The 26,493-nt window shown below is 33.9% G+C and overlaps 3 protein-coding genes and 1 long non-coding RNA gene across 7 annotated transcripts; 3 read left to right on the plus strand and 1 right to left on the minus strand.

Moving 5' to 3' along the window:
• The first annotated feature begins 1,591 nt into the window (after positions 1 to 1,591).
• On the plus strand, positions 1,592 to 3,522 carry LOC126709936 (uncharacterized). Of its 2 annotated transcripts, XR_007649533.1 has the most exons (4): positions 1,592 to 1,863; positions 2,050 to 2,374; positions 3,131 to 3,242; positions 3,385 to 3,522. It is a non-coding gene; the product is annotated as an uncharacterized LOC126709936 (long non-coding RNA). The 2 variants fall into 2 exon arrangements; XR_007649532.1 differs by lacking the exon at positions 2,050 to 2,374.
• LOC126709935 (MLO-like protein 13) lies at positions 2,959 to 8,539 on the minus strand. Its single transcript, XM_050410310.1, has 14 exons — positions 8,395 to 8,539; positions 7,627 to 7,684; positions 7,238 to 7,452; positions 6,687 to 6,803; positions 6,488 to 6,542; positions 6,295 to 6,392; positions 4,773 to 4,847; positions 4,600 to 4,688; positions 4,463 to 4,512; positions 4,341 to 4,381; positions 3,956 to 4,243; positions 3,736 to 3,803; positions 3,580 to 3,640; positions 2,959 to 3,454 (listed from the first exon to the last, which is right to left on the minus strand). Exons 1-14 carry the CDS (start codon positions 8,512 to 8,514, stop codon positions 3,191 to 3,193), a joined length of 1,599 nt encoding a protein of 532 aa, XP_050266267.1. The 5' UTR covers positions 8,515 to 8,539; the 3' UTR covers positions 2,959 to 3,190.
• Positions 8,540 to 13,434: 4,895 nt separating this feature from the next.
• On the plus strand, positions 13,435 to 17,416 carry LOC126709463 (uncharacterized). Its single transcript, XM_050409713.1, has 3 exons — positions 13,435 to 13,659; positions 14,809 to 15,338; positions 16,959 to 17,416. The coding sequence occupies exons 1-3, from the start codon at positions 13,506 to 13,508 to the stop codon at positions 17,217 to 17,219; spliced, it is 945 nt and encodes a 314-aa protein (XP_050265670.1). The 5' UTR covers positions 13,435 to 13,505; the 3' UTR covers positions 17,220 to 17,416.
• A 2,762-nt stretch (positions 17,417 to 20,178) lies between these two features.
• Positions 20,179 to 25,215, plus strand: LOC126710576 (casein kinase II subunit beta-1-like). 3 transcript variants are annotated; one of them, XM_050411107.1, is made up of 5 exons: positions 20,179 to 20,735; positions 23,379 to 23,597; positions 23,911 to 24,005; positions 24,102 to 24,267; positions 24,633 to 25,215. In XM_050411107.1, the coding sequence occupies exons 1-5, from the start codon at positions 20,492 to 20,494 to the stop codon at positions 24,761 to 24,763; spliced, it is 855 nt and encodes a 284-aa protein (XP_050267064.1). In that variant the 5' UTR covers positions 20,179 to 20,491; the 3' UTR covers positions 24,764 to 25,215. The 3 variants fall into 3 exon arrangements, with proteins under 3 accessions (XP_050267064.1, XP_050267062.1, XP_050267063.1); XM_050411105.1 differs by having other exon boundaries at positions 20,183 to 20,735; positions 23,896 to 24,005; XM_050411106.1 differs by having other exon boundaries at positions 20,183 to 20,735; positions 23,896 to 24,005; positions 24,102 to 24,264.
• Positions 25,216 to 26,493: the final 1,278 nt, after the last annotated feature.

Here is a 26,493-nt window from a genome sequence, read left to right on the forward strand (position 1 = left end):
CTAAATAATATTATATATGTGATAATTAAATTAGTCATTAGTTAAATATATTTTGAATTTATAATGAATATACTTTTTATATATGTAACATTTTAAGAGCCATATCTTAAAAAAGCTAACAAAAATAAATAAAGAAACGACTAGTTTTTTTTTGTTTTTTTTATTTATAGTTTTGAGTGATTTCACAGTATTGGAAAAACAAATTATCCCTTATAGTTTGAGCTTGTCACAATTTAGTCTATATATTTTTAATTGTTAAATTTGACCCTTAAGGCTTGGATGAAAGTAAAATCGCTAAGGTTTAGTTAATAGACTTGGTAATTTGTAGACAAATTTACTCCCTTAATTTTCTAATAAGATATTTCACTTTGCCCTTCAGTGGTTGGACTATTATACCACAAGTTAGCCCTACAAAATTTTCAATAGCAATATTTTAACCTCCTCAAGTTTAGATTAAAATTGATTAAATTGTTATAGGATCATATCTCATGTATTCTTCATGTGCTAAAAAAATGCTTATTTAAATAAAATTTTAACTATTTTACTTTAACACAAACCTTAGATGGGTCAAATACAATAATAAATGATTTAAAAACTAAATTCATGTAAAACCAAGTCAATTGGTAAATTCTCTTAATTGTTAACGAATAAGAAATCTGGGTAGTGTTGTTAAAAGCGCTGAGTGCACTTAAACGCAAAGGCCCTTTGGAGCCTAGGCGCAAAGCGCAAGCTCATGCCTAATCAATGTGAAGCGCACATTTTTAAAAAAATTTTAATAAATTAAAAGAAATTATCAATGATCAATACAACAATCAAGTGATCGATTAATCATAAAAATAAAAATAAAAAATTTTATATAATTTATATAACATTTATATAATTCTATTGTGCTTTACAAAATATATGCAACCATGATATTTGATGGCCATGATTACAAAACATGGTTGAATCAAAATAGAAGTATAGAACCAAGAAGGCAAAGGCTAAAAAGTACTAAAATGTTAAGTAATGTTATCTTTGTGAGAGTTTGATTTAGTGTTTGTTTGTGTAGTTGGGGTAAAAAGTTTAAAAATATCTAAAGAGATAGGCTTAGGTGTATGGTAGCACACCACACTATTAGTTTTTATATAGTAAATCATTGGTTTATATCAAACATATTTAGATCTAATGGCTAAAAATCAAATTAGGATTTTTTTTTTTAAAAAAAAAAATTACAAAAAGCTCAGAAAAGCGTGCTTTTGTGAGGGTGCTTCGCTTTAGAGGGAAAAAGCTCCAAGGGCTCTACGCTTTGAGCTTAAGCATGCTTTTAACAATACTGGATCTAGGGTTAAAAAGCAACTTACACAAAAAAACTAATTGGTATCTTAACTTTTGAATGAAGAACTATCATCTTGTAATCTACCGCAAAAGTTGAAATTAGATTTTATCTATTAATAAAAAGTGTAAATTTATGAAGATAAAAATGGAATAATATCAGTGAAGCACAATATGGGACCTACACATGTGAGAGAGATGTCCCATTAAACTGTTTCATGAGATCATTTTTTTCTGAGTGATGATAGTCACACACTCCCATGTGGTCGCGTGACTTGCGTGTGTATAATGAGCATGTAATAGTAAATTGAATTTTAGCCATGTTTTTACATATCCGTCCATCTTTTCTTCTTACTTGTGCAGCAATGGTTAAAGAAATGGCCCAATAAAGCTGAAATGATTAGCTTGCTGGAGAAGGAACCTGGTTCCATCAATTCAAAGTGGTTGCTCTCTTTAGGGTTTCGCCTTTTCCCTACACAATTTTCAACTATGCCACACGTGGTAACAAGTATGAGGTTTGGGCCCTGAAGCTTTCCTTTATATCTACAGGTTTGTGCTCTGAATTCCTAATATGATTATTTTTCTGAGATCATTGCTCTAAGAAAATATATAAAATATGAAAACAGAATATATTTTCCTCTTCCTGTCATTCAGTTGATGGATGAAGCTGTAATAAAAAAGAAGGCTGTCTTTTTACTGGTAATTAAATTATATGTTGGCTGAACTTTTGTGCAGTGGTTGGTTAATTAGGACATTAGCAGGTGCAAAGTATGGAATCCTGCACCTGACTACAGTGGAAATTATATACAACATTATCTCCTTGTAACTTTATTTTTTTGGGGCCACAGGGTTTATCTTTGTAAGTACAAAAACTGTACACGCAACAACAATAACAACAATGAAGCCTTAGTCCCAAAAGAGGAGCAAAAAATAAAACAATGCTTGGTTATATCCTATAAGAAATGCTTGAGACTTCTAAGCTTGTCAGTTTCTTATGCAAGTTCTTAGTTACCATCTGTGAATGTGAGAATTAAGTTATGCTTGTTCAGTTAGTTTGACGGTAATTACATCACACTGTCCTAAACCTTAAGCTCTATGATGTTTTGTTTCGTATGGATTTTAATTTTGCAAGATGTAGTGCATAAAAAAAAAAATACACAAATGGTGCAGCTTTGATGCTTTATATAACAAAAGTATGACCCCTTTAACTTTTTAGGCTAAACGTACTGTATCTGTTCTGCCTGTGCCTGTAGCTGATCACAGCTTTCAACTGGGATCCATTTCAGGGTTTACTTTACCGGGTAGATGGTTTTGCAGCTTAATTGATTCTGTGTATGGTATTGATGATGCATGTTAAACAGTATATTGTATGAATGTTGGGTTAAACCTTAGAGAGTCAGCTGAAACAGTACTGGGTGTTTGAACTTTGAACCTTTTATTTCGCTTGCTGTTGTATTTCTCATCAGATCGTTTTAGCAACTGGAACTTATAAAACCATATAGAACGTTATAGATGTTTCATTTTTTCTTTTTCTTCTTCTTTTTCTTTTTTTGTGTGATGCTGATTTCCTGCATTATTTACTGTAATTCTATTAGACGGAATTGAATAATTAAGAAATAGTCAAATAGACAATGAGACAAAGCCAAGAGGGGAATCTCACATCAGATGTTTAATAAGTGAATCTTAGGTAATAATTGATTACAAGGAGTTCCAGTTGCAACTCAATTGGTCCTTTTGGGTATTAGTGTGACTAGTGCTTTCCTTGGATCATGTAAATGATATCAAAGCAAACCTAATTTCTTTTATTGTTGAAAAGGCACATCATTTTCAAGGAAGAGAAGAAACAATCTAATGCCCTCGATATCATGGAAGAAAGTTAAGATGATGTAAAAGGCAGTTGTGCTACAGAAGTATGCTCAGTTATTGAGGTACTAGTTTCTTCAATCACAACAATTGCTTGTTCTGAAATTGGATCATTTTGGGGTGATTCTTTAGCCATTTTTTGCATTTGTGTCTGACTTTCTTCAGTTTGGCCCCTTGTTCTTCCGAATCTTTTCTTCCTTGGACCAGGTGTAGCCCAACTTCTGAATGCTGAATGCAAAAGCTCGTGAAATATAGCACCTTTGTATGAGCTACCCATCTTCAAGCAGTCAGCAAACGTTTAAAGGGAAGTACATAGAAATGAGTGATAAGTTCAGGTGTTAGGTGGAGCTTATATTTTATTCCAACAAAGAAGCATATCTGTGATTCTGTATATTATCTAACCTGGGTCACAAGAGCATACAAAGGCATGGTGCAGTAACTGCATAGCACTTGAACAATCACACTGCATAAGAAAAATATTACGTGAGCATGTGAATGATGGGACACACACAGGCTAGCTAAGATAATTTGTTCCATATTCTCTCCCCTAAGTATTACCCCATAACAATTCTTGTGATAATGAAGCCTGGTTTCTCCATGATGCATGAATTGAATCCATATATGCACTGCATGGTAGTATATTTGATTACGTAAGAATGCAGTTGCATATATGCTTTTGAAATTGATTATGTACCATTTAGCTGACTAACTGATATATAAATATGTACTGTTTAGCTATCTATCTGATATATATATATATATATATATATTTCCTCACCAAGATCCAGACGAAGAATGCAATCTCAAATGAATTCTGAAACAAAATGAATTGAAGTAAGTCAAGAACAATGTCAGGTTTACTAAACCAAAAGTGTTTATCTGAAGGCTTCACTCGAGGTACTTCATGGTCTTCGGCCTTTTTTTCCACAACATTATGCTCTACACTATTGTCTCTGGTCATCTCTGTAACCTGTTGTGCTTCACGATTACTTATCTTGCTCTCAACCGCATCCTGAGCCAAACTAGTGATTATGTGTTCTAACTTAGCACCCACGAAAAGTAGCAGCTGTCACTCCAACCAACTCAAGAATAAGTCCAATTATGTCATTCCATAAACAAAGACAATTAATTTTCACTTGGAATATTCAACCAAAGCCACTTACAATCACTGGCAAAAATGACAACCAAAAATACGAGTGCCACCCTGCATGTTCATTTCAGGCACAAGTAAGATATGAAATTCCAATTATGAAATGAGGTGAATCAATCAAGATTTGGAAATTACCTGCCACATTCAGTAGCAAGAAAACCACAACAAACACCCATAGGTACCAGCTACAGTTGACGACATTTATCTAAAAAGTCAAATTGAATTTTGGAAAATAATTTAATAATTAAAGTTAACCTTTCTTTCAGTTTTACCTTATGCTAACAATTTTTTTGAAATCATTTTCAAGTGTCCGCACTATGTATTTGTGAAAATCAAATTTAGGATTTCCAGGGCAGTGCTCCTGCAAGGAGAAAACTAGGGTAAATGGCATATGAAACAATCTAGATCTGTATTATATGGTACCTAGAAATGATGCAAACCTAACCTTGATGAATCCTTTTCGCAATTCAGTGTAATCGGACCTGTTAACAGAGCCATAAAACTGTTTGAAGAATGATATCTGCCAATAAATATAAAAATCTGGGTGTCACCACATTGGATGTAAGCCTTCATACCAGGATAACAGTCTAACTTCCATAACAAAAAATGTTTTCAACCTTTTTATATACACATAAATTTTCAAGCATAGAGCAGTAATTTAAACTCAAACAGAAACAATACACTACTATTTGCAATATGATGGATTTATTATGAACGATTAAATAATTTAAATTGCACTATTGTTTCCAAAGACATGCACAAATCTAGTTGAGTTGTTTTGCATTATTCACAACACTGTCCAAATGGCGCATTGTGGTTTAAATGCAAATGAGCCAGCCCCTTAATGCACAAAGTAGTTTCTTACGTTCTTAAAGGGATCTCAGTAAAGTTAGTTTAAAGTATATAAAACCATTTTCTGGATCTGCGCAATATGGCAAATTGCAAAGGGTATGGTACTGCTGATGGTTCATTATTGAGCTAGTACATCTTGCATAGAAATGATTGACCTTTCTTTTATTTTCTTTTTTAATGACTTTTTTGCCATACATGTAGAGAAAATTTATCTGTAATACTCTTTACAACATTGCTCATTGTGTCTGCATCAGCTCGTTGCTTGTTGCCTGCCTTAGTGTGCATTTGAAAGGCACCAATTGGCTTGACTTGTTGACTTGGAGCATCCAAGTCCCATAGACTCCATTTCTTTCAAATTAGAGTTTACGTAGAAATTTTAAAAATTTTAGGAAAAATAAATGTGTAACCAAATCATTGTTGCAAATAAGACACATAATGCAGTGATGGCTCTTTCTTCAAGCTTATTTTCAATAATTAAGGAAATAACTTTATTAACTTAAGATATGTAGGAAGAGATATTGTTTAATATTGTAAGCATCATAAGGTATAAAATCAAAAATCAGTCATGCAAATAAAATAAGTAAAATTTAAATTGTGTAATAGAAATGTAATTGTAACGATGAAGAAAAACAATCCATTGTGTTTTGGCACCAGACATTTATATTTTGGTTTGTGACTTCAGGAATCTATTAGCTCACAACTAGACCACCCATCCATGTCACATATACCATGAAGCTAACAGATGTGTAGATAGACTGACAAAGGGGGGGAAGAGAGCAATCAAGCAGCATGGAAGAATTTGACAGTTGCTCATCTTTTGTGTATGAATGTTTTGTATGGGACCTGATGAAAGTGGGAACCCATAAGGAATTCCCCATGATCAGCTAATTTTGACAGACGCTTCTATAAATATTAATAATACCCCCTCTTCTTTAAAAAAAAAAAAAAACTGTAACTTTTAGTATAAATGAAGATATTTATGACTAATTTAGGGATATTGAAGTGTATGAGATAAGCTTTGAGTTCATTCATTTAATGAAGGGAAAAACAATTACAGTTACCTCAAGATTGAGAATTTGAGAATTTCATTATTGCAGAGACAAGTTCAAACTCACCAGCCAACTTACAGCTTCTGCCTTTCTCCAAAATCCTTGTGTACGTTGTTTCAAGAACTTATTGTTATCATAAGCAGGAGCGTTTCTCTTTGTTGAATCTGCACAAAATATTCAGAATTCATACAGGCATCTTAAACAAACCAAAAACATCAAAGACAATTCAGGGCATTTTAAAAATTCTGGTTCATGTTACCCCCTCTTGAAATTTCTTCCTTAATTGAATCCTCCCAGACCTTCCATTGGCGTATCTACATATGTAGAAGAAAAAATATATAAATTATGAAACGCTTATTTATCCAATTTCCACATATAAGGTGTAAAAACTTCTTAACTGAAAATCTAACTAAAAACATATATATATATATATATATATAAAGGCATCAATATATTACCCTGACTCCTCCAAGGACCATTGTAGAGACACAGAAGATCACATGGAAAATTGCCAATACAAAGATGAAAATGTGTAGCTGATGTAATGCTTCCAATGATATCAATTGAACCTTCCCCTGTGAGAGAGAGAGAGAGAGAACTAGTTATGTAACAATATATCAATTGAATATCAGCTTCATTAGATAGCATATACAAATGTTTGTTTGGGGTGGAAGATCCCATACCTTTTCCATCTATAAGTATCATTTTCCCTTTTATTAGTTAGCTACCTATCCATGTATCTTTACTGTATTCTCTAATGACTACGTCGAGTAATCCGAAATTTTCCCAGACCACCATTGTTTGGCTACACCTGTAATCATGTATATTTGCGGCGAAGGGGTACAAATTCTTTATTATCATATGTCTGTATGTATGTTTCACATTTTCATTGCTTGTTCATGGTCATTTATATATAGGGCAGCAATTCAATACAATGAGTCTAAGAATTGACAATAATAATAAAGGCTAATGTATAAAAATCAGTTAAAATTACAGGACTATGATATACCTCATGTAGGCAGTGCCCTGAATTAGTTTCTTCAGACAAAAGTCGTCGTCGATTGTTTGTAGCAAGATTATAGTAATGTTCGGAACCATTGGAGGAAACAGTGCCCCTCTTGCATGGAAGCATGGTATATGAAAGATGAGTTGGTATGCACATGCGACTTATGAAACCTTGGAAGGCCGTTAATAGAAGGGAAATGAACCCTAAAAGCATCAGTTCTGCAACAACACAAATCAGTACGTAGCACATTGATTAGACTTTGCAAATAATGTAAAAAATTTAGGCATGCTGAATTTGCAAGGCAAAATGAATCATATTGAAAGATGACTAGAATTGCGAACTTGGCTTTAATCACTCTTAATAGAGAGAGAGAGAGAGAGAGAGGAGCAAACCTTCCTTTAATTTTTCTAACGCTTCATTTAGTTCATCTTGACCCTTATGCTCCAACAACTGAAATGCAAACCAATGCAACAAGCAGCAAAATACTTAAAAGACCCCACTATGCATAAAAAAAAAAAGATTCATTATAAAATCATTCTATAAAATAAAGTTCTAGTTTCCCATAATCAGAGCAAAAATGTTAAAAGGACAGGTGCAGTTGTGTTTTAAAAAAGAACAGTTTTTGAGAACCTGTTTTTTGGAACAAACACAGAGCAATTTTCCCAGTAAAGTTATCATTCAAGAGGCGCAGTGCTTAATATATACCAGAGCAATAAAAAAATAAAAAAATTGTTTTAAAAAAACTCTAGATTCTGTCAAAAAGTCTATCTCAGATCTTATGCTTATTTCGCTTAGAACTAAGAATAAGACATTTTTGACAAAAATCTCAATGAGGGCTGTCATTGTAAAGTCAAAACTGGATCAGTGAAGCAGTTAAATTTCTAACTTCAATAGTGAATCAAAAGCTAACTCTGAAATAACTTTCTTGGGTTAGAATGCAACCAACAACATTAGTAGAATTTGATAAAGTTCAAGACTAGAATGCAGCAGCCTAGAAATGAGAGAGAAATTTGGCCAAGTATTTTCCATCCAAAAGCCAGAGAAAGATCAAACCATGAATATAGAGAAGACCAGAAAATTAATTAAAGAGGTACTCCTTTACTATATGCATTATAATAATTATGTTACTTTTCTAGGTGGTGACAGATGAGTTTGAATACCTTTCCAAGGTGATGAATGCCACGCGCAGCACATAAAGATATTAGAACAATGACGAAGCAGACACTGGCAACTATCCATGTCGGTGTATACTCTAAGGAGCTGTTGATTTCCGCTTCCATATCTTGGTAATGCAGTAATGCAGTTGACAAGGTGATATTGTGGTGAACTTTGTATATATATATATATATATATATATATATGAGACAGATCACGATGAGGCTGTAAGGGGGCAAAGAATAGAATATGTGACAAATCACTTTATGGTTAACACTTTAAGTAACGCACAGAATAATCTACCATGCATGCATTTGGGAAAGAGTAAAAGTAGCAATATTGAGGTTCTTGCTTTAATTAGTTCTTAACTTCTAATCCCTCCAACTAGCAGTGAAGAGTCAGTTGTAAAACGTGCGTAGAATAGCAACTTTCCTGGAAACATTTTCTTGAGACCTTCATCTAAGTATCTGACAGTACCGACGAATCTATCCCCAAGAACTTTACAGTAAAAGGAACTTTACTGTTGATCTAAAACTCTAGAACTATCCAATCACAGTTTTGGGAAATATGTACTTGGTGACCAATTCTATCGCCAGTGAAAACACGGGCAAACTAGGGTGACAAATATGACATTTAATGGGAGCATTGTTGAAGCAAATTAAGCTTGATGGCTTACAAAGTACCAAGGTTTGGAAACTAAAGTAATGCAAGCAAGTCCATTAAATCGAGAAAAATTATGCGTCCACAATATTTTTATAACAAATCATAGATGGTAAGTTATTATTAGTTCTAATTTGAATTCACAACTTAAATCATTTTTCTGCCACTTGTAACAACTAATATAAATCTGACACTTTGTTGTAAAAGTGTTGTGAACATAACATTTCTTTTAAATCAATTCAGATAGTATAAAGAGTAAGAAATTCACCACCATTAGAATGGCTTTTCAGTAGCTAAATCCGCATGCATCATGAAACAACACAACATAGAAAGAAAACTGAACGGAAATTTTCAAAAATAAACACGAAAAAACAATAAAGAAAAAAAAAGAAAGCAACAAGGTAATCGCGGGACTTCCAAGTGAAAATTTATTTGTCAACAAATCTCAAACTGTCAGCTTCTTGTGTTTAAAGAATACTTGATGATTTCATATCTCAAAGAATAAAAAGAAAAGAAGAGGAAGAACCTGATTGTATTTCCTCTTTAATATAATACGTATGATTAGGACATTGATAACAAAAATAAGTAATCCCTGATGACTAGCTTTCTAGCTAACAAAAATTAATAAACAAACAACTAACATTTTAAAAAAAAAAAATTAATTTGAGTCAGTTCATAGTGTGTGTATATATATAGTTTGACCCTATCACAATTTAGTCTATAAATTTTTATTTGTTAAATTTGAACCCTAAATTTTGGATTAAATTAAAATCACTAAGTTTCGTTAATAGACTTTGTGTCGTTGACAAATCTAACCCCTCAATTTCCTAATAAGATAAATTTCAATTTGCCTTCTATGGTTTGGGCGTTTGGTTACTATATCGATCACAAGTTAGCCCTACAAATTTTTCAATAGATATATTTTAACCTCCTAAAGTTGGTTAAAATTAAATTGTTAAAGGATCATATCTCATGTACTCTTCACGTGCTAAAAAACACTTATTTTAAATAAAATTTCAACGATTTTATTTAAACTCAAACCTTAGATGGGTCAAATACAATAATTAATAATTTATTAACTAAATTCTTATAGACAATTGGTAATGTCTCGTAATTGTCATTGAATAAAAGATTTAGGATTCAAAATTTAAATGTAGTTTACACCAAAAAACTAATTGATTTCTTGGCCTAATAATAAAAAACAATCATCATGTAATCTACCACATAAGTTGAAATTATATCTTATATACTAAAAATAAAAAGCTTAAATTTATAGAGAAATAATAATAATAAAAACCCCAAAGCACAATTTGGGGCCCACACATGAGATATATGTCCCATTAGACCGTCTCGTGCGATAATTTTTCTGCAAGTAAAGATAGTCATACACTCCTTATTACATACTCATTATATACACATTGCCACATGGGCTTTCTAGTAAATAGAGTTTGGTAATTGCATGAAATTCTTGAAAACCCTTAAAAATAGGGAGGATAATGAAGCTTGACCTGGCCTAAAGACATTTATGGGCTCAAATCCCTTATGTACGGTACAATATTCCAAGAGTAAGAGTTTGGCCAAGTGAACTCGAGGATCCAAGCTTGGGTCAAACCCAAAATTAGGCCACTATATTGCCTATACACAGCACATAAGATAAGGCAGCCATGACTCATCTCAATTAGGAACTTTTAGAGGTCATGAAGATGATATAAGAATTGTGAAGAACTTCACACTGGACAAATTATTTTCTTAGTCCTTTCTCTTGTAAAAAAATGTTTTTAGTGTGTGGTGGGCCTTTTTTGTATTGTTGAGCCTCAATCCCTTCTACTACGCTGCGGCCTATTAGTCTAAGGTAAGAGAGTTGGGACTAACCTTATTGGGGCTACGCTTCAGGCCAGCTTATGCACAAGTTAAGCCAACCCAATGTAGACGCGCCCAAGCACAAGTGCTGCAAGTTGAGCGTATGGAGTGGTCATAGCAAGAATAACTGTTACAAAAGTTCTGGCAGGAATACAGCACAGCAGGATAACTATAATACTAAATGAAATAAATAAAACTAATACCGAGAAGATGGTTAACAGAGTTACAGCAGAGTAATACAACAAATAGAAATAACACTACAATAGAAAAGGCAAATAACTCAATAACTGAACAATAGTCAATAGGCAAATCACCCAACAAATATGAATAGTAAAAAAAAAAAAGGAAAGATTGTTTGCCAGACAATAGGTTGAACTTTTCAACAGAAGCAGACCTAAGAAGGGAGTCAATTTTCAATGCGAGTAACCTCAAGAAAGGCTCCTGTCATAGAAGTTACACACTTTGGAGAAAGGGCCTAAATGGTTTGAGTTTTGATTCTCAATCTTCAGAGAGTGGATCTACCAAGAGGGAGAGAAAAAATAGTCTATTGATAGATGCCTCTATTCTTACTGTTCACTTTCTTTCTCTGTGGTTTTCTAGCCAATCTTTCTTTCTTTTCTCTTTGGTTTTTCCGTGTGTTCCTTTTTTGTTTCCTCTCCTTTCTTTTCTACTTCCTCCCCTCCATCCATCTATCCCATTTCACTGTCCATGGCTACCCCCTTTTATACCATCTACCATTGTGGGATTTACGATTTTTGTCCATCAACTGCTTTTGGCTCCTTATGGGTATCCCTTTAGGATTGCCCACTAGCTTGCCAGCTGCCCAGCCACTACTTCTACTCAGAGTGTGTTGGTTGCACCACTCTCCATTCCCAAACAAAATTACTTGTATTGTTTCTTACCTCTCTCTATTTTTTTTTTTTTTTTTTTTTACTCATGTGAATAAGGATTAAGCTACCTCATCACCTAGCTCTATGACATGCATCAAGTCCAGCCCATACTTACCTCTTTTGGGTAAGATGTTATCCTAGCAGGACATTTCCTCTAAAGAAGCTTAAGCAAGAACCCTAGAATAGACTATATTTTCTCCCCACTACCAAACCACACCCTCTGAATATCTTGACCCGTGACTCACCTCCCATGTATTGACTGGGTACAAGTAAGTGGTGCCCTAACCCTTTGTGCATACTCCACTCAGTTTGAATTTGTTTCTTTCTAGCCTTCACACCATTTCTACTACCCTTGCATTGTTTGATTCTACTGTACGTACTCGTTGATGTTTATCTTTTGTGGAGTGAAGGATATGTGGGCTTTTGGGCTCATATTTTTTTTCTTGCATCCCTTCTTGGACTAGGTATCACTTGGGCAAAAAACCTCATCTTCCTACTGAGCTTATGCTTCCTTCTTTATGGTCGTGGGCCTTTTTGGCTACTAATCGTGCCACATCACTTTGTTGTGTCTACTACAGTTTTGCCTTTCTTTTTATTTCTTATTATCTCGTGGGCTTACTGGCTGATGTTCCTACCATGTCAACACACTTCTTCGTCAATCCTTTACTTAGGGCTTTCTTGGCCCACTTTTCGTGTCATTACCTCTTTTGGGCTTATTGGCCAACATTACTGTCACGTTAGCCTATTTTAACACCTTATTTCTTGGGCTTCTTTAGCCCGTTTCCTACTTCTTTACCTCTTTTTACTCCTATGGGCTTGTTGCTAAATTCTCTGGGTTTCATTGGCCCTTTTACTACACTTTTACCTCTTATTACCTTTTTGGGCTTATTGGCCATTAAGCCAACCCATTGTGTTTACCAATTCATTATCTGGGCTTTCTCGGCCCATTTACTTTTTCTTTACCTCTTATTAGTCTCATGAGCTTACTACTTCATTCTTTGGCCCCCCTCGGTCCATTTACTTATTCTTTACTTTTTTTTTTTCATTTTCTTGTGCTTGCTAGCCATCAATCCTGCTGCTTCAGCCCGCTGGCCTTGTTTCCTTATTTATTTACCGTTTTGCCCCTCATTTCTTTCTTACCTTTTCTATTGTTGGGCTTCTTTTGTTGTAGGGCCCTTTGTCAAAAATGAACATCAACATAGTGTTAGTTTAGAAATAACTTATTTAACTTTTTACAAACAAAAAAAAAAATGTTAAAATATATTTGTACTTTGGAAAAGTTAGAGAAAGTAAGAAAAAATATATTTTTTAAAAAGTTGTACATAAAACTAAAAACTAAAAAAAGTTAGGGGCTGTTTAGTAACGTTATTTGTATTTTTTTTGAAATATGCGTGTGTGAAAAAGTATGTAACAATACATTTAATATTATTTAAAAACTAAAAACATGTTATTAAACCACTCTACCAAACAGGGCTCTAGTTTCTCCAAAAAAAAAAAAAAAAAAAAAAAAAAAAAAAAAAGGCTAAGCTCTAGCCTTAAAACACAATTTTAGTTAAAATTGTGAAATTGATTGTGTAATAAAATATTTCCTTTTTTTTCTCCTCTCACGTGCGCATAGAAGAGTCCCAAAACGCACCGACTCGCACAATTGGAGATTTTCTTCATTTTTGGTCACCAGGAAGAGAGAGAGAGAGAGAGAGAGAGAGATGGTGAGCAGAGAAGGGATGGAGAGCATAACAGAGAGACTATCGGGGGTTGAGAATCTCTACTTCCCTCAATCCAATGCCATTTCCAATCATCCTTCTCACCGCAAGGCCGCCCTCCTTGACCTTCTCGCCCGCGACGTCGCCCTCTTCTTAGGTCTCTTTCTCTCTCTCAAGTTTTCTGTTTGCTTTCTCGGAAACTGTTTTAGTATTCGATATACGAATGATTTACCTTAATTCACTTAATTAGTTCGAATTTCCTGTCAATTCTTAAACCCTACTTTTCTGTTTTTTTGTGTGTTTTCTTAGTTCTAAAGTTGAAAATCTTGGTTGATTTTTTTTTTTTTTAATTTCATTTTTTCTCAGCGACTAAACGCTGCATAGACTTTGCTCTCTTTTACAATCACTATATTCTGTTTGGTTGCTGAGGAAAATAGGAAGAGAAAGGGGGAGAAAATCTCTTACTTCTATGCTCTATGTCAGTGTAGTTTATGTAAATAAATTTATTATAAAGAAGAAGAAAAATCTAGCTCAGCTAAGCCTATTACTTAGGGCTCATTGACTGAGATAATAGGAACTCGGATTCTATCTGTGGTGTTGATGATTGACATGTTGATAGAGTAGAGATTTTTGTTATTTGAGGTCTCAATTCACTGCAAAGGTATTTAAAAAATAAATAAAAATCTAAGAGTAATTTATATATGCATTTTTATTTTTATAATTCATTTGCTTCAATAAGTGGGTATAGGGGGGATTTGAACCCTAGTTTTCCTCGTAATGGAGAACAAGCGCTCAAACACTTCATTTCGGGTGTCATGCTGGTGTCATATCCGTGTCATACCTGCCGTGTCAAGTTATGAATTTTCAGAAATTGCTCGTGTCACTGTTTGGTACCCATACAATATCCATTCCATGTTCCTGTCTGTGCTTTCTAGCCTACAAGGCTCTTGGCACTTATGCTTGGACTCTGTGAACACACAGAAAAAAAAAAAAAAAAAAATTAATTAGGAAGTTTATGTTTTACATAGTTTAAAGGTCATACGATTGTAAATCTATCCTAAGGAAGCTAAGAATTGCGTTACCCTCAATTTGAGTGGCTGTTATCTTATCTCCTGTTTCTTAGACTTTCTTTATTTATTGAATGTGGAACTTCTAATTTTAGGTGGAGTTTTCTTACACTGCCTATGTACCTGACATGGGGCCTCTCTTTATGATGATTTTTTTTTTAATTAGTTTTCAAATAAGTATATATATATAAATAGATTCCAATTTCACTTATTCCCTTTTCATTGATTTATTGACTCAGAAAGATATGGATCACAACTGACATCCAATGAGCTTCAAGAATTTGATGCACTTAAAGAAGATTATGAGATCAATTGGCACTTAAAGCACCTCAGAAGTGTAATGAGTCCAACATCAGAGGAGTTGAAGTTGAGGTCAGTGACAGTGAAGAACCGGAGACGAGCCTACTTGGATAAACTGATACATGATGGGCAATATTTCTCAGAGGATGCAATGAGGGAAAGAGAACCATATTTGCATCATGAGTATGTAGGCAAATATCAGGATCCAACTGGCAGGAGCATGGCAAGACCAGGGGAGCGGTGGTCGGAGACATTGATGAGGAGATCAGAGGAAGCATTTTTGGTTGCAAAGATTAGAAGGGAGCAACAGAGGTTAGGTGTGGCTGAGAGGGACTGGATTGGTAATGATAGAAACCAGGAAGAAGAAGAAGAAGAAGAAGAAGAAGAAGAAGAGGAAGAGGAAGAGGAGGAGGAGGATGAAGAAGAAGAAGAAGCCAAGAAGGCTGATGGAGCTGCAAATTCTGCAGAGGTATTTTCTGGGTTTATTTTTATCCATGTCAGCAAATGACTTCTATTTGGTTTATCTAAAGTTGTTCACTAAATATCTGGAGGGTTGATTTTGGATTTTCTACTATTTTACTTAACCAGCTAAGCCTTTCCTAAAACATGCAGTCAGACATTTGATATTAAAATTATTATAGTGGCACAATTTGAACTTTCTCCCTTGCATATTTATAAATGAAAAATGCAATGTACATGGTGTAGATTTTTTCAGATGCTCAGAAAATGAAATACAAAAGCATCTTATCTTGGAAGCCCAGTAAATTTAATGTTTTGATATATAGGAAACTTCTGCATAGAATAGTCCACAATCCATCTTCAGTATTTTAACATTAGCATAATCTTTTAATTTTGAAGTTTGAATTGTTATATAATTATTCATTGTCTTCTTACTATTTTTTTCAATTAATTATGAAATTTTATTTTCTTGCTGTCTAAGTTGCTCGCTTATACTGTGGATTTCTGAAAGGGTGTGGATTTCTGAAAGGGTGTAGATTTGAGTTAATGTTGTTTTTGAGGATTTTGCGTTGCTCATAGTTACTTAAATTCAGAGTGTTGTTGGGAAAAATGGGGCACACTATGGGTTCTTAGCTATAACAATTACTAGTCTTCCTTCATTCCTTCATTGTCTAGAATAGAGAAACGTAGCAAATAGTTGGCTTTGTTTTTCTATTGCTCCATCATAAACTAATTCTGATAACACCAGTTCATGTCTATTCAACATACAGGGCCTCAGGCTTATAGAGCTATCAGATTTTCTTTATAATATATACCCTTAAGTTTGTTTAAATTTACTATTGCAATGTTAGATTGGCTATTTCCATGACATTATTAAAGAGAGAGAACTAGTCAAATAGTCTATACTTGTACTTTCCAAATGAGTTAGCAAATTTATGGATTCATGCAACCCGAAGCATAATTATGAACTTTAGTAGTTACGTCTATCAATATATATGTACTTCAATTTATAAATTAACCCTCCCTCCATAATTTAGTAGGAAGTTTCCTTTGTAATGTATTGTAAGAGTGAAATACAGTCTGTAGTATTTCATTAATTGTGGAGATACTAGTTAAGATAAGATCTGAGTTGGCAACAGGTCAGAAGACTTAGAACAGGATCTGAGTTGGATAAAAGCTTATCCAGTAACATTTGTTTATTAAATTGAGTCAAATTGGTTGGTTCTATTTCAATTCCAGTCCATGAGATTCAATTATTTAATTAACCAAAAGAAATGTGAATAAATTACTCATTCCTTAGTGAACCCCTCCATGCCTTGATTGGCCCTTCTTGTCATATTTAACGAGGATGTTAACAAAGAAAATTACTGTCAGGCCATCAGAAGCAAAGAATTATGACACTAGTTCTACTTGGTGGGTCCTAGACGTTCTGTGTATAGATTATTTATAATTTAAATTGTCTTGCTGTACCTCATTAAACTTGCCAAATTTTGATCTGTAACATTGAATGATATATTTTGTGTTTTGAATTCTTTAGTAATCCAATACTCCTAGTCGGTGTCAATTGCTATAAACATAACCAGCAGTTTGATTCTGACTGACATTTTGAGATTTTCCTTGTCACTTATAGATGGGCTCGGATCATCGTGATGATGCAACCAATGGTGCCCACTCCACCGCAGAACAACACAATGAGAGAGAAACTTTATCTGCCGCGGAGATGCAAGATCAGATGGATCAATTCACTTACATCATGCAGCAGAAGTTTCTGTTAGGGGAAGATCATGAACATTTAGATTATTCAAAAATAGATAACGATGAGACCCTGGATGATCACTGGCAAAGAGAAGCCAGCCATGATGCTGAGGAAAAGTATTTCGCTGAGGACTGAGGAGGACGGAAGCTGCATTAACTTTATGTTGTTCGCCATAGCTTCTCATTTAATCTTTGTTTTCTAATTAAGTCTTGGGCTGAGATTTGCATATGTAATTACATGTCTTTTTTTGTGTAAATATGTGACCAGCTGCTTGTTTAGACTTCCACTAAGCGCTTAAATCGGAATAAAATCAATTCAGATTCCGCACTTAATATTCTAGCAGAACAAGTTGGTAGAAAGTGAACAATTTGTAAGGACCCTAGATGACTGGGAAATTATTCAAATAGTCCAAATAGGAATCTAGAACAGTGAACAGGTTGCATTAAAAGTTAAGCGATAAGAGTTCATTATAGAAAAGAGATCAAGATCAAGATCAAGTTATACGAGGTTATTATAGAGAATACATAAAGAGAGGGAGAGAGAAAAAGAGATCAAGATCAAATTACACCCAAAGTGAGTAACCATTTGATTACGTTATAGTTTATACCACTTTATAATTTTTATTATATTAATATTTTGGAAATCTTATAATTGAAATATATGTTCTCTTTGAGTGTGTTAACTGTTAACACCTCAAATTTCCCATCAAAAAAAAAAAAAAAAAAAAACCTCAAATTTGAAATTTGATATTAAACTTTTATTAAACTTTGATCATATTAATATCATAATTATGAGTATATAAGAAGATAGTGTAATTTAATGGTGTCGATGCAACACGTTTAATTAAAAATTATTGAATGATGTGGGAGTTGGGATTCTTTTAACTAAGAAGACCACAAAAGTCGAAATGTATCTTTAGCTTTTGTCTACACAAACACCAACATAAGTCATTGTAAAATTGGTTTCTCCCTGAAGACCAGTGACACTTCAATAATAGAATTAGTTAGGTTTGGAATTTTTTGGAAATAATATAATAACTTTTGGGTTGAAAAGGCTGTACCTCTTCTTTCTGGTGGTGCCTTTTATACCTGTGGAATGTATTTCCCTCACCTCAAATTAGGCCCCAAAACTCAATTTTCTCTTATTGATTTATTGATTTGATACTTGTCATTCTCATTTGGCCACATCCTAATCCAGGGATAATTGGGCGACCCAATGTTTTGACCTACCTAAGAAAGGGGAGGGAGCATATCACATAACATTAAAATAGAACAAATGATTATTGGGTATAATTCTCTTATTGATTTATTGATTTGTTGCTTGTTATTCTGATTTGGCCACATCCTAATTCATGGACAATTGGGCGATCCAATGTTTTGACCTACCTAAAAAGGGGATGGAGCATATCGCATAACATTAAATAGAATAAAAGGTTATTAGGTATAATAAATGTAAAGATGATTGATATTCTGCATGACCAATACTACTTTTTAGGAGTGTTATGGTGATATAACGTGATCGTCGAGACAATCTTCCAGAGTCTTGTCTTATTTAAATAAAAATGATTTATAGTTAATAGTAACTTCAGTTAGCCCTGATTTTCATGATGTTGAGATATGTTATGACCCTCCACAACAAAAATTACACTAGGCATATAAAGATAACACAATAAAACTAAGGAATTTGTGGCAATTCATTACAGGCTGAAGCTCCGGTCGGAATGCACGTACATTTTCAATGGTGTTAGTTAATTTGTGGACGCATGATGCAGGAAGTACTGTACAGCAGCATACACACCAATCTTTGCTTTATAGGCAAATGGGGTGGAGCTGTGTTTCGTTCTTTAGAAAAATGTGCAACAATTATATACATGGTTTTTTTTTTTCTTCTTCTGAATAATGCAGTTTGCACGGTTTATTGAATTTGTAGGAGTAATCAAAGCTGAAGCACTATCAAAACATACTTTTCACGTGAAGGTTTGGTGATTCCACAATTATCAGAAAAAAATTGGACCCCTCTCCAAGAGAATGTTTAGTACAAATTTCCCAGCTATTCTGGTTTTTTGGTCCCCACTTACTTCTTTAATTATTAATTATTGCACCCCAGTTAGGTTTTCCTTTTTTTTTTTTTTTTTTTTTTTTTTTTCAATAAAAACATAACAAACGTTAATCACGAAGGACCCAAGGGAAAAAAAATCTCCACTAAGAGTCGCCATCGCAAGACGTTATAAAACTTTCACATGCAACCATTCTCATCATATATGCGGTGAAACTGGCACGTGCACAACACCTACTTATTGGACCCAATATGATCAACAACTCTATTTTAACAGTTTAACACTAAATAAATAATGTGATTCTCAAAATAAATAAATAAAAACATAATGTTTAATAATTATTAAAATGATAAATACGGATTAATTAATATATAATAATAATAAAACCAATTTTTTAAGAGTACGAATAGAGTTTCAAATTTATGTTGTCTACTCCAAAAATGATGATTTTTTTATCATCAATTCAAAACATTAGTTGATTTTTTTTTTTTTTTTTTTTTTTTTGTGTAGGCATTTTTTACACCATAAATTTTTCATTCAAGAACAATAAACAAACTTTACCAATAAAGCTATTTAAAAAAAAGTAAAAACCATACAAAAATAATATTAACATATTAATCATAATTTATCAATTTATATCAAGAGAAATGTTATCTTCATAATATTTTCACAACAAATTATAAGCAGTAAATTATTAGCTGTTATGAGCCGTTATCACTACTGTGAACAAAAAAAGTAATTTCAATAGTAGGTTCACATTATAACCAATAACAACTTACCATAACACTGTCTTTTATATCAATTCTTTTATTTAAAGAATCACATGGTTTACAATTTACCACCCAAACAAACTATGGGGGTAAAAAAATAAAAATGTTGTGACTAGTTTTGACCGTTAATAAGCTATGATTTTTTTTTTTTTTTGATATGATGGGGGACAAGAAACAAAGAGCTAATCAAGTGCCACGTGTCCAATAGCTGAATACACAAAATCTAAAACAAGCTCTATACTAAAAAAACATAAGATCCCTGCTATAAAAGGCAAGGTGTTCTCCGCGCCGATTTATCGGCAACCACGCTCCGAACTGCTCTCATTTCTCTCTCTTCTCAGCTGAGACCCCCCCTCTCATCACAACAAAAAAAAAAAAAAAAAAAAAAAAAATCCATCTCTCTCTCTCTGTCTCTCTGATTCTGTAAATACAAAATCCCCTAATTTTCACAAACCCTAGCGTTTCCCTATTTTCGTATATGAGATATCAATCGAAACGATGCCGTTTTGAGAGCAGAACACAGTGAAAGATAGAGAGAGAGAGAGGGGTTGATCGGAGAGAAAGGAAGGGTGGGGGGAAAGATGTATAGGGAGAGAGGGGTCGGAGGTTCGAGGTCGGAGGTCGGAGTCGGAGTTGGAGTCGGGCCCCAGCTCGATCGGAAGCAACGGATCAACGAGGCACTCGATAAGCAGCTCGAGCGATCCTCGCCGTCCACCTCTAGACCTTCGTTGATCAACGGCAAGGATAAGTCCGTGTTCATGCCTAAACCTCCACCCGATCACAGAGACTCTCTCCCCAACAACAACAACAACAATTGCTCCGATGGTATATAACACACACACACTCTCTCTCTCTCTCTCTTTTGTAATAGAATCTGAGAAATCTGAAACTTTGATTCGTTTTTTTTTTTTTTTTTTTTTAAATAATTGTCTTTTATACTTCGAATTATGAGTGTGTTGAGCTTTTTTTTTTTGTGCTTAGATTGGTAACTTTTGGAATTGTTTTGAAATTTAAAGTTTTGGGTCTTTTAAATGTGATTTCTTATAGTAAGGAAAAATGGGTTTTAGTTGTTTTTTACAATCTGTATGTGATTTGCTTTCTGAGCTTAGATTTGTAAATAAATAAATAAAAACTAGTAAGACTGCTTAAGAAGAAAAGAATATCCCTTCAAATTAGAGGGTAATTGTGGTCACAATGATGCAAATGAGATTAATTATAGTTGAAGTTAATAACTTGGAGCTCTAAGTCTTTCTTTGTTTTATTATTAAGGGTGGTATATTTTACGAAAATTTCAAGTGAATACTTGTGATTGTATGATGTCAAAGAGATTTTTGCGTGTTTTCTTTAGATTATGCTGCTGATAGTCAAAGACATTTCAATCCATTATTGTTGATTTCCCTTTCCTATTACTGAAAACGAAAGGATATTTCAGCTATGATGTCTGGTAAAGTTAATCCGTTGGTTTTAGAAATCAGTGATACAAACTGGACTGTTAAACAAAGCTGGAGATCATAATAGGCCAGACCCGTATGAGAGAAAGTCAGTGTATAGCCTCAAATGGTATATTTTGGAATGGGTACTTCATACTTCCTTATTTTTATCAGCAACTCGTTATTCAAGTCAAGCTCATGAAATAACTTTTTGGGGAAGCCAAGGTTAAGCTTTTGAGTTTCTGACATTCTATTCATAGAACATGAACCGCAACATCATTTGACCAAGAAGAGGGGATAGAACTAGAAATTTAAACTTTTACATGATAAGTTATCGGTGTATATCTTGTATATGTCCTGTGTATTAGGGTTGTGCCCCTGTTTTTCTTTTTAATATAAACATTACTTATCAAAAAGAACTGAAAAGTATAAATTGGTACTTCTCTTGAATCAGCAGGAACTATGGCTTATGAAGAGCACACATGGTCTTATTGTACACTTTGGTTTTAGTTTCTATAAGATCAAAGACAATGGTGTCTGCCCAAAATTTAAAGGAGGAGACAGTAATACCTACAAAGGCCACTAGATATTCTGTCAGTCATTTTTATGGTATTAATTCTTAAAGGAAAACTATGAAGGAACTCTATGTTTGCTGGTCCTTTTGACTATAATATGATTGACAGTCACCCATTTTCCTAGTGGAGATGCAATTGTCACTTGTTGGATAACTTAAATTTTGATCTCAATGCGTAGAGATGAAGAGGAATAACTACCTGCTTTCTGCCAGCATTAACAATGTCAACCAGCTGGATTATTTTCAGATCATATAAAGACCGAAATTATAAAATGGGTTTATCATTTATATAGAAATTCTGCTTAAGGAGGTGTGCTTTATCCAAGGGTGCGCCTCCCCACCCAAAACGCCCCCTTTCCTTCTTTTTATGTCCTTTTGTGTATTTTGATTGCATGGACACAAACATGGGGCATATATAGGATATGAAATTGGCATGTCTTTGATTGGAGAAGGATGCATTGATAAAAGGACTATGTTTTTGTTGTAAGATATCAACACAGGTCTGTGTACTTGCATTGGTGCCCCCTCCTATTGATGCCCATACTCTCTGTGTGTACAAAAAGTCAACTTCATCCAGAGGCTTCTAGCCATTTGATGTAAATTTTTAAAGGGGATGAAGATATCTGGTAAACATTTTCCAGTTTATGCTGGTATCATGAGAAAAGGGCACTGCATTTGAAGGAATGGAATTTACTAAATAGCCAAACATAATATAAAGAACCTTGCTAAAGTTCATGGCCATATTTGACAAGAAAGTAATTTTAATAAATTCGATTGTTATAATGGGAGGGTAGGGATTTTACCTGTCTTGGTTGAAAACACTAGGAGGTTCCAATTGAGTTGCAAGACTCTTGGCGACAAGAAAGGAATTAGATATGCTACTAAGATGGCATTGCTATTTTTAATGGCTTACAATGGGGCTTTTATATTATGTTTTATAGTTTAAATTTTTATATAAGTATAGATGTATGAATAGGATGGTAACTAATTGTTTTGTAATCTTTGGCCCCTGCCTCAGTGATCTAAAGGAACTTCTACATAATTTATGTAACTACAACTTCCCATTCTTGTTTTAACTTTTAAGTGCAATTTTTAATATTTTGAGAATGAGCCATGTTACAGGTTAGACTGTGTTGTGCGTGCAATATGTGTTCTTTTCTATATAATATGTAGATCATTCAATTACAATAGTTTATTCTTGATTAGGTTTTTGCAACTCTTATTGGTTTTTGTGCAATTACACTGCATTCTCCCTAGTTAGTTACTTCCTGAAAGAGAGTACCTGGTCTTTGTTGAGTAAATATTTCACACACCCACGCACACTATGTATAATTGTATTGTATTCTACATGGTCTTGTCCTGTAAGTTTTTCATATCAAATTTTTTTTTTCATAGCAAACTATTGATTGTTGGCAACCATTCTCATCAATTCTCTGATTTACATGTTATCTACACTGACTGCAGAGGAATCTGAAACAGACAGTGAAGAATCAGACGTTAGTGGCTCTGATGGAGATGACACATCTTGGATCTCATGGTTTTGCAATCTGCGAGGAAATGAATTCTTTTGTGAGGTGGATGATGATTATATTCAAGATGATTTTAACCTTTGTGGGTTAAGTAGTCAAGTTCCTTATTATGATTATGCACTTGATTTGATTTTGGATGTTGAATCTTCTCATGGTAAGCTTACATCTTGTTTTCAGAAATTGTTGTTCTTATGCGTTAATACATAGTGATGATTATTTCATTCATGTTGAAGTTGTTAAAGTTAATGCTTGTACTGTGTTTGAGTTAGTCATGATATTGCTGTATTGTTTTATGATAGTTCTTCTTTCTCTTTTTTTGGGTGGTATCTGATGTCCTGACAATTGTTCTTTGAACCTGATATTTTAAACTAAATGGTGGAGTGGTTTTAGTCTTCACTCATTTGATAGTCAGTTTTGTATGATGTGCACTTTGCAATGGTTGAAATTGGTAGGTGATATGTTTACAGAGGAACAGAATGAGCTAGTTGAATCAGCAGCGGAGATGCTTTATGGTTTGATTCATGCCCGATATATATTGACAAGCAAAGGAATGGCTGCCATGGTGAGATTCTTCCTCTTGGTTGTCTGTGGCATTTTCATGCTTTCATATTCATCTAATTTGGGTCTGGCTAGAATCTCAATTTTGGAACTTCTACAGTTGGAAAAGTACAAGAACTATGATTTTGGGAGATGCCCAAGAGTTTACTGCTGTGGGCAACCCTGCCTCCCAGTTGGTCAATCAGACATTCCTCGGTCAAGCACGGTAAAAATATACTGCCCCAGATGTGAAGATATCTACTACCCTCGATCCAAGTATCAAGGTAGTATCCTTTTATATTGTTGAAACTATATTTCATTGCCTACTGCATATATCCACTGGTTGCAATATGTGTCTCATGAATAGGCTCCCCTCCCTCTTTTCCCACTTTATCAGTTGCCCGTAAGTTTCAATGGCTAGAGGCTAGTCCAAAAGGCTCTTCTTTATAAAGGTTCCCTATGTTATAAAATAAATAAATAAATAAACACTAGAATAAGTGTGATCATCATCATCATCATTGTTGCTGTTGTTTTTGTTTTTGTCATAAAAACAACATTAATACATATTTGGGTTTCCAATTCATTTTTAATGGCCGAACACTATGTGCCCTGGGGTTTTAAATATTTCCTAAGTTTCTTTAACTCTATCTAGACATTGATGGGGCCTATTTCGGAACCACATTCCCCCACCTCTTCTTGATGACATATGGGCACCTCAAGCCACAGAAGGCGGCACAGAGCTATGTTCAACGAGTGTTTGGATTCAAGATTCACAAGCCATGATGCTGGAATTCAAAACTCTCATTGGGCTGAGAGTTCATGCAAGTCTACTGCTTAGCTTTTGTGTGGAAGCTTTTAAGAATTCAGTGGAATTTGCAAAGTTTCCTTAAAATATGACATTTACCTTCCCCTACTTTATGTGTTCTGGAAAAATACTGTAAAGCCATGTGCAACCATTACAAGCAAGAATTTAGTTTCAATTTTAGATGTTTATCGGTAATCTTCTCTAGAACTATTTCATTTTTGGTAGTGTAGGTAATGAAATGGCCTTGTAGTGGATTGTTCCGGTGTTGCTTTTCTATTCTGGCATTAGCTTGGCAGTGTGTGATTGTTGGCAGTTATAAGTTAGAATTCCATCGTATGCTCAGATTCATCATTTTGTACTTTTTCATTAATTTTCTTACAGTTGAAGTTGATAATTTAAAATTTAATGCTGAACTCCGCAGTTGGATGTATGCACTTGTTGAAGTATAACGTTATATTCATGTGAATAGAGATATGGTTTTCTTATGCTTAATGTAGTTCTACTCTCTAAATATTCAACTTGTCACCAAGAGTCCTGTAGTTCAGTTGTAAAGCCTACTCTCCTTTGTTAGACGAATTAGCGTTTGAATCCCTTCCCCCATTTTTGTAACTATTGTCTGCATGTCAAGAATTCTGCCTCTCTCTCTCTCTCTCTCTCAAAAACCTTTTGAGTATTTTTAGAATGGAGGGAGAAGAGCGAAAGGTGGCTAGAGCATACAAAAATTTAGTATATTTTAATCACCGTCTCTTCTTTCATCTTCCTTCAGACAAATATAGGGTTAATGTAGCAAAATAATATTAGCAATAAAAGCAAATTAAAGGGGTGTCTCATCTTCCTCCAAACAAATATAGGTTCATGTAGCATAAAATTGTTATAATATATGTAAATTAAGGGGGGCCAAGATGGGTTTTGCGTTTTGCCCCTTTAGCATTGTACATAATATTTTTCACAAATGGTTGAGCTGGCAAGTTTTACTGACTCTTGAATGAGCTCACCATTGACAACACTTTTTAACCTATCAATAACAACTTTCCATTTCATCAAGTGTTAAATTTTTGTCTCATAAACTAATTGTTTAGCATTACTTGAATTGCATTTCTTTCTCAACCTATATCCTTGCAATGTTGAAAAAATAAGTATATAAATTAGAGGTCATCTTTCCTTTAAAAAAAGAGGTTGTTGTTAGGGCCAAACTAACCTCCTAACCTTGGAGAGATTATTAAGTGAAATGATATCATGTACTCAATACACAGCAAGCTCTCTCATCAGATACAACAAGCTCTCTCACAATATGTGAGCCCCCCACAGTGGTGGAGTTCACATGTGAGAGAGACCTGCTGCATGCAACAAATACAAGATATATCTTCTAAAATATTAAAGAGGTAACTAGGTGTTACTAGGAATACTACTTTTTTATACGTCATTTTTAATATTATTTTCTATTAATCTTCCTGTTGCAACATATCAATCAAATCTTCATAATTAGAATAATATTTTTATTGTACATTTCATCATTATTTTTTTGGTAAGAAAATTTCATCCTCTTATTTATGGTCTTAGCCACCTGATTGACTGAATCAGCATTTGTAGCTAGACTAGCTTACACTTTGAAAACTCTTTTTTTTTTTTTTTTTTTTTTTTCAAGTCAATTACCCCATAGTTTGGAAGCTAATGATTTTCATTATTGTATGATTCGGATGGAGGAATC

The sequence above is a fragment of the Quercus robur genome, chromosome 12, assembly GCF_932294415.1.
Source record: "Quercus robur chromosome 12, dhQueRobu3.1, whole genome shotgun sequence".
Classification (NCBI taxonomy): domain Eukaryota; kingdom Viridiplantae; phylum Streptophyta; class Magnoliopsida; order Fagales; family Fagaceae; genus Quercus; species Quercus robur.

What these genes read in the sequence shown, in the direction of transcription:
- LOC126709935 (XM_050410310.1), bottom strand. Translation starts at nt 8,514, where the DNA reads ATGGAAGCGGAAATCAACAGCTCCTTAGAGTATACACCGACATGGATA. An exon ending in TGCGAAAAGGATTCATCAAG is followed by an intron (nt 4,689 to 4,772) that starts GTTAGGTTTGCA and finishes TTCTCCTTGCAG; the next exon opens with GAGCACTGCCCTGGAAATCC. An exon ending in TGTCATTTTTGCCAGTGATT is followed by an intron (nt 4,244 to 4,340) that starts GTAAGTGGCTTT and finishes TTGGAGTGACAG; the next exon opens with CTGCTACTTTTCGTGGGTGC.
- LOC126710576 (XM_050411105.1), top strand. Translation starts at nt 20,492, where the DNA reads ATGTATAGGGAGAGAGGGGTCGGAGGTTCGAGGTCGGAGGTCGGAGTC. An exon ending in CAACAACAATTGCTCCGATG is followed by an intron (nt 20,736 to 23,378) that starts GTATATAACACA and finishes CACTGACTGCAG; the next exon opens with AGGAATCTGAAACAGACAGT. An exon ending in GCAAAGGAATGGCTGCCATG is followed by an intron (nt 24,006 to 24,101) that starts GTGAGATTCTTC and finishes GAACTTCTACAG; the next exon opens with TTGGAAAAGTACAAGAACTA.
- LOC126709463 (XM_050409713.1), top strand. Translation starts at nt 13,506, where the DNA reads ATGGTGAGCAGAGAAGGGATGGAGAGCATAACAGAGAGACTATCGGGG. An exon ending in CGACGTCGCCCTCTTCTTAG is followed by an intron (nt 13,660 to 14,808) that starts GTCTCTTTCTCT and finishes TTATTGACTCAG; the next exon opens with AAAGATATGGATCACAACTG. An exon ending in GAGCTGCAAATTCTGCAGAG is followed by an intron (nt 15,339 to 16,958) that starts GTATTTTCTGGG and finishes TGTCACTTATAG; the next exon opens with ATGGGCTCGGATCATCGTGA.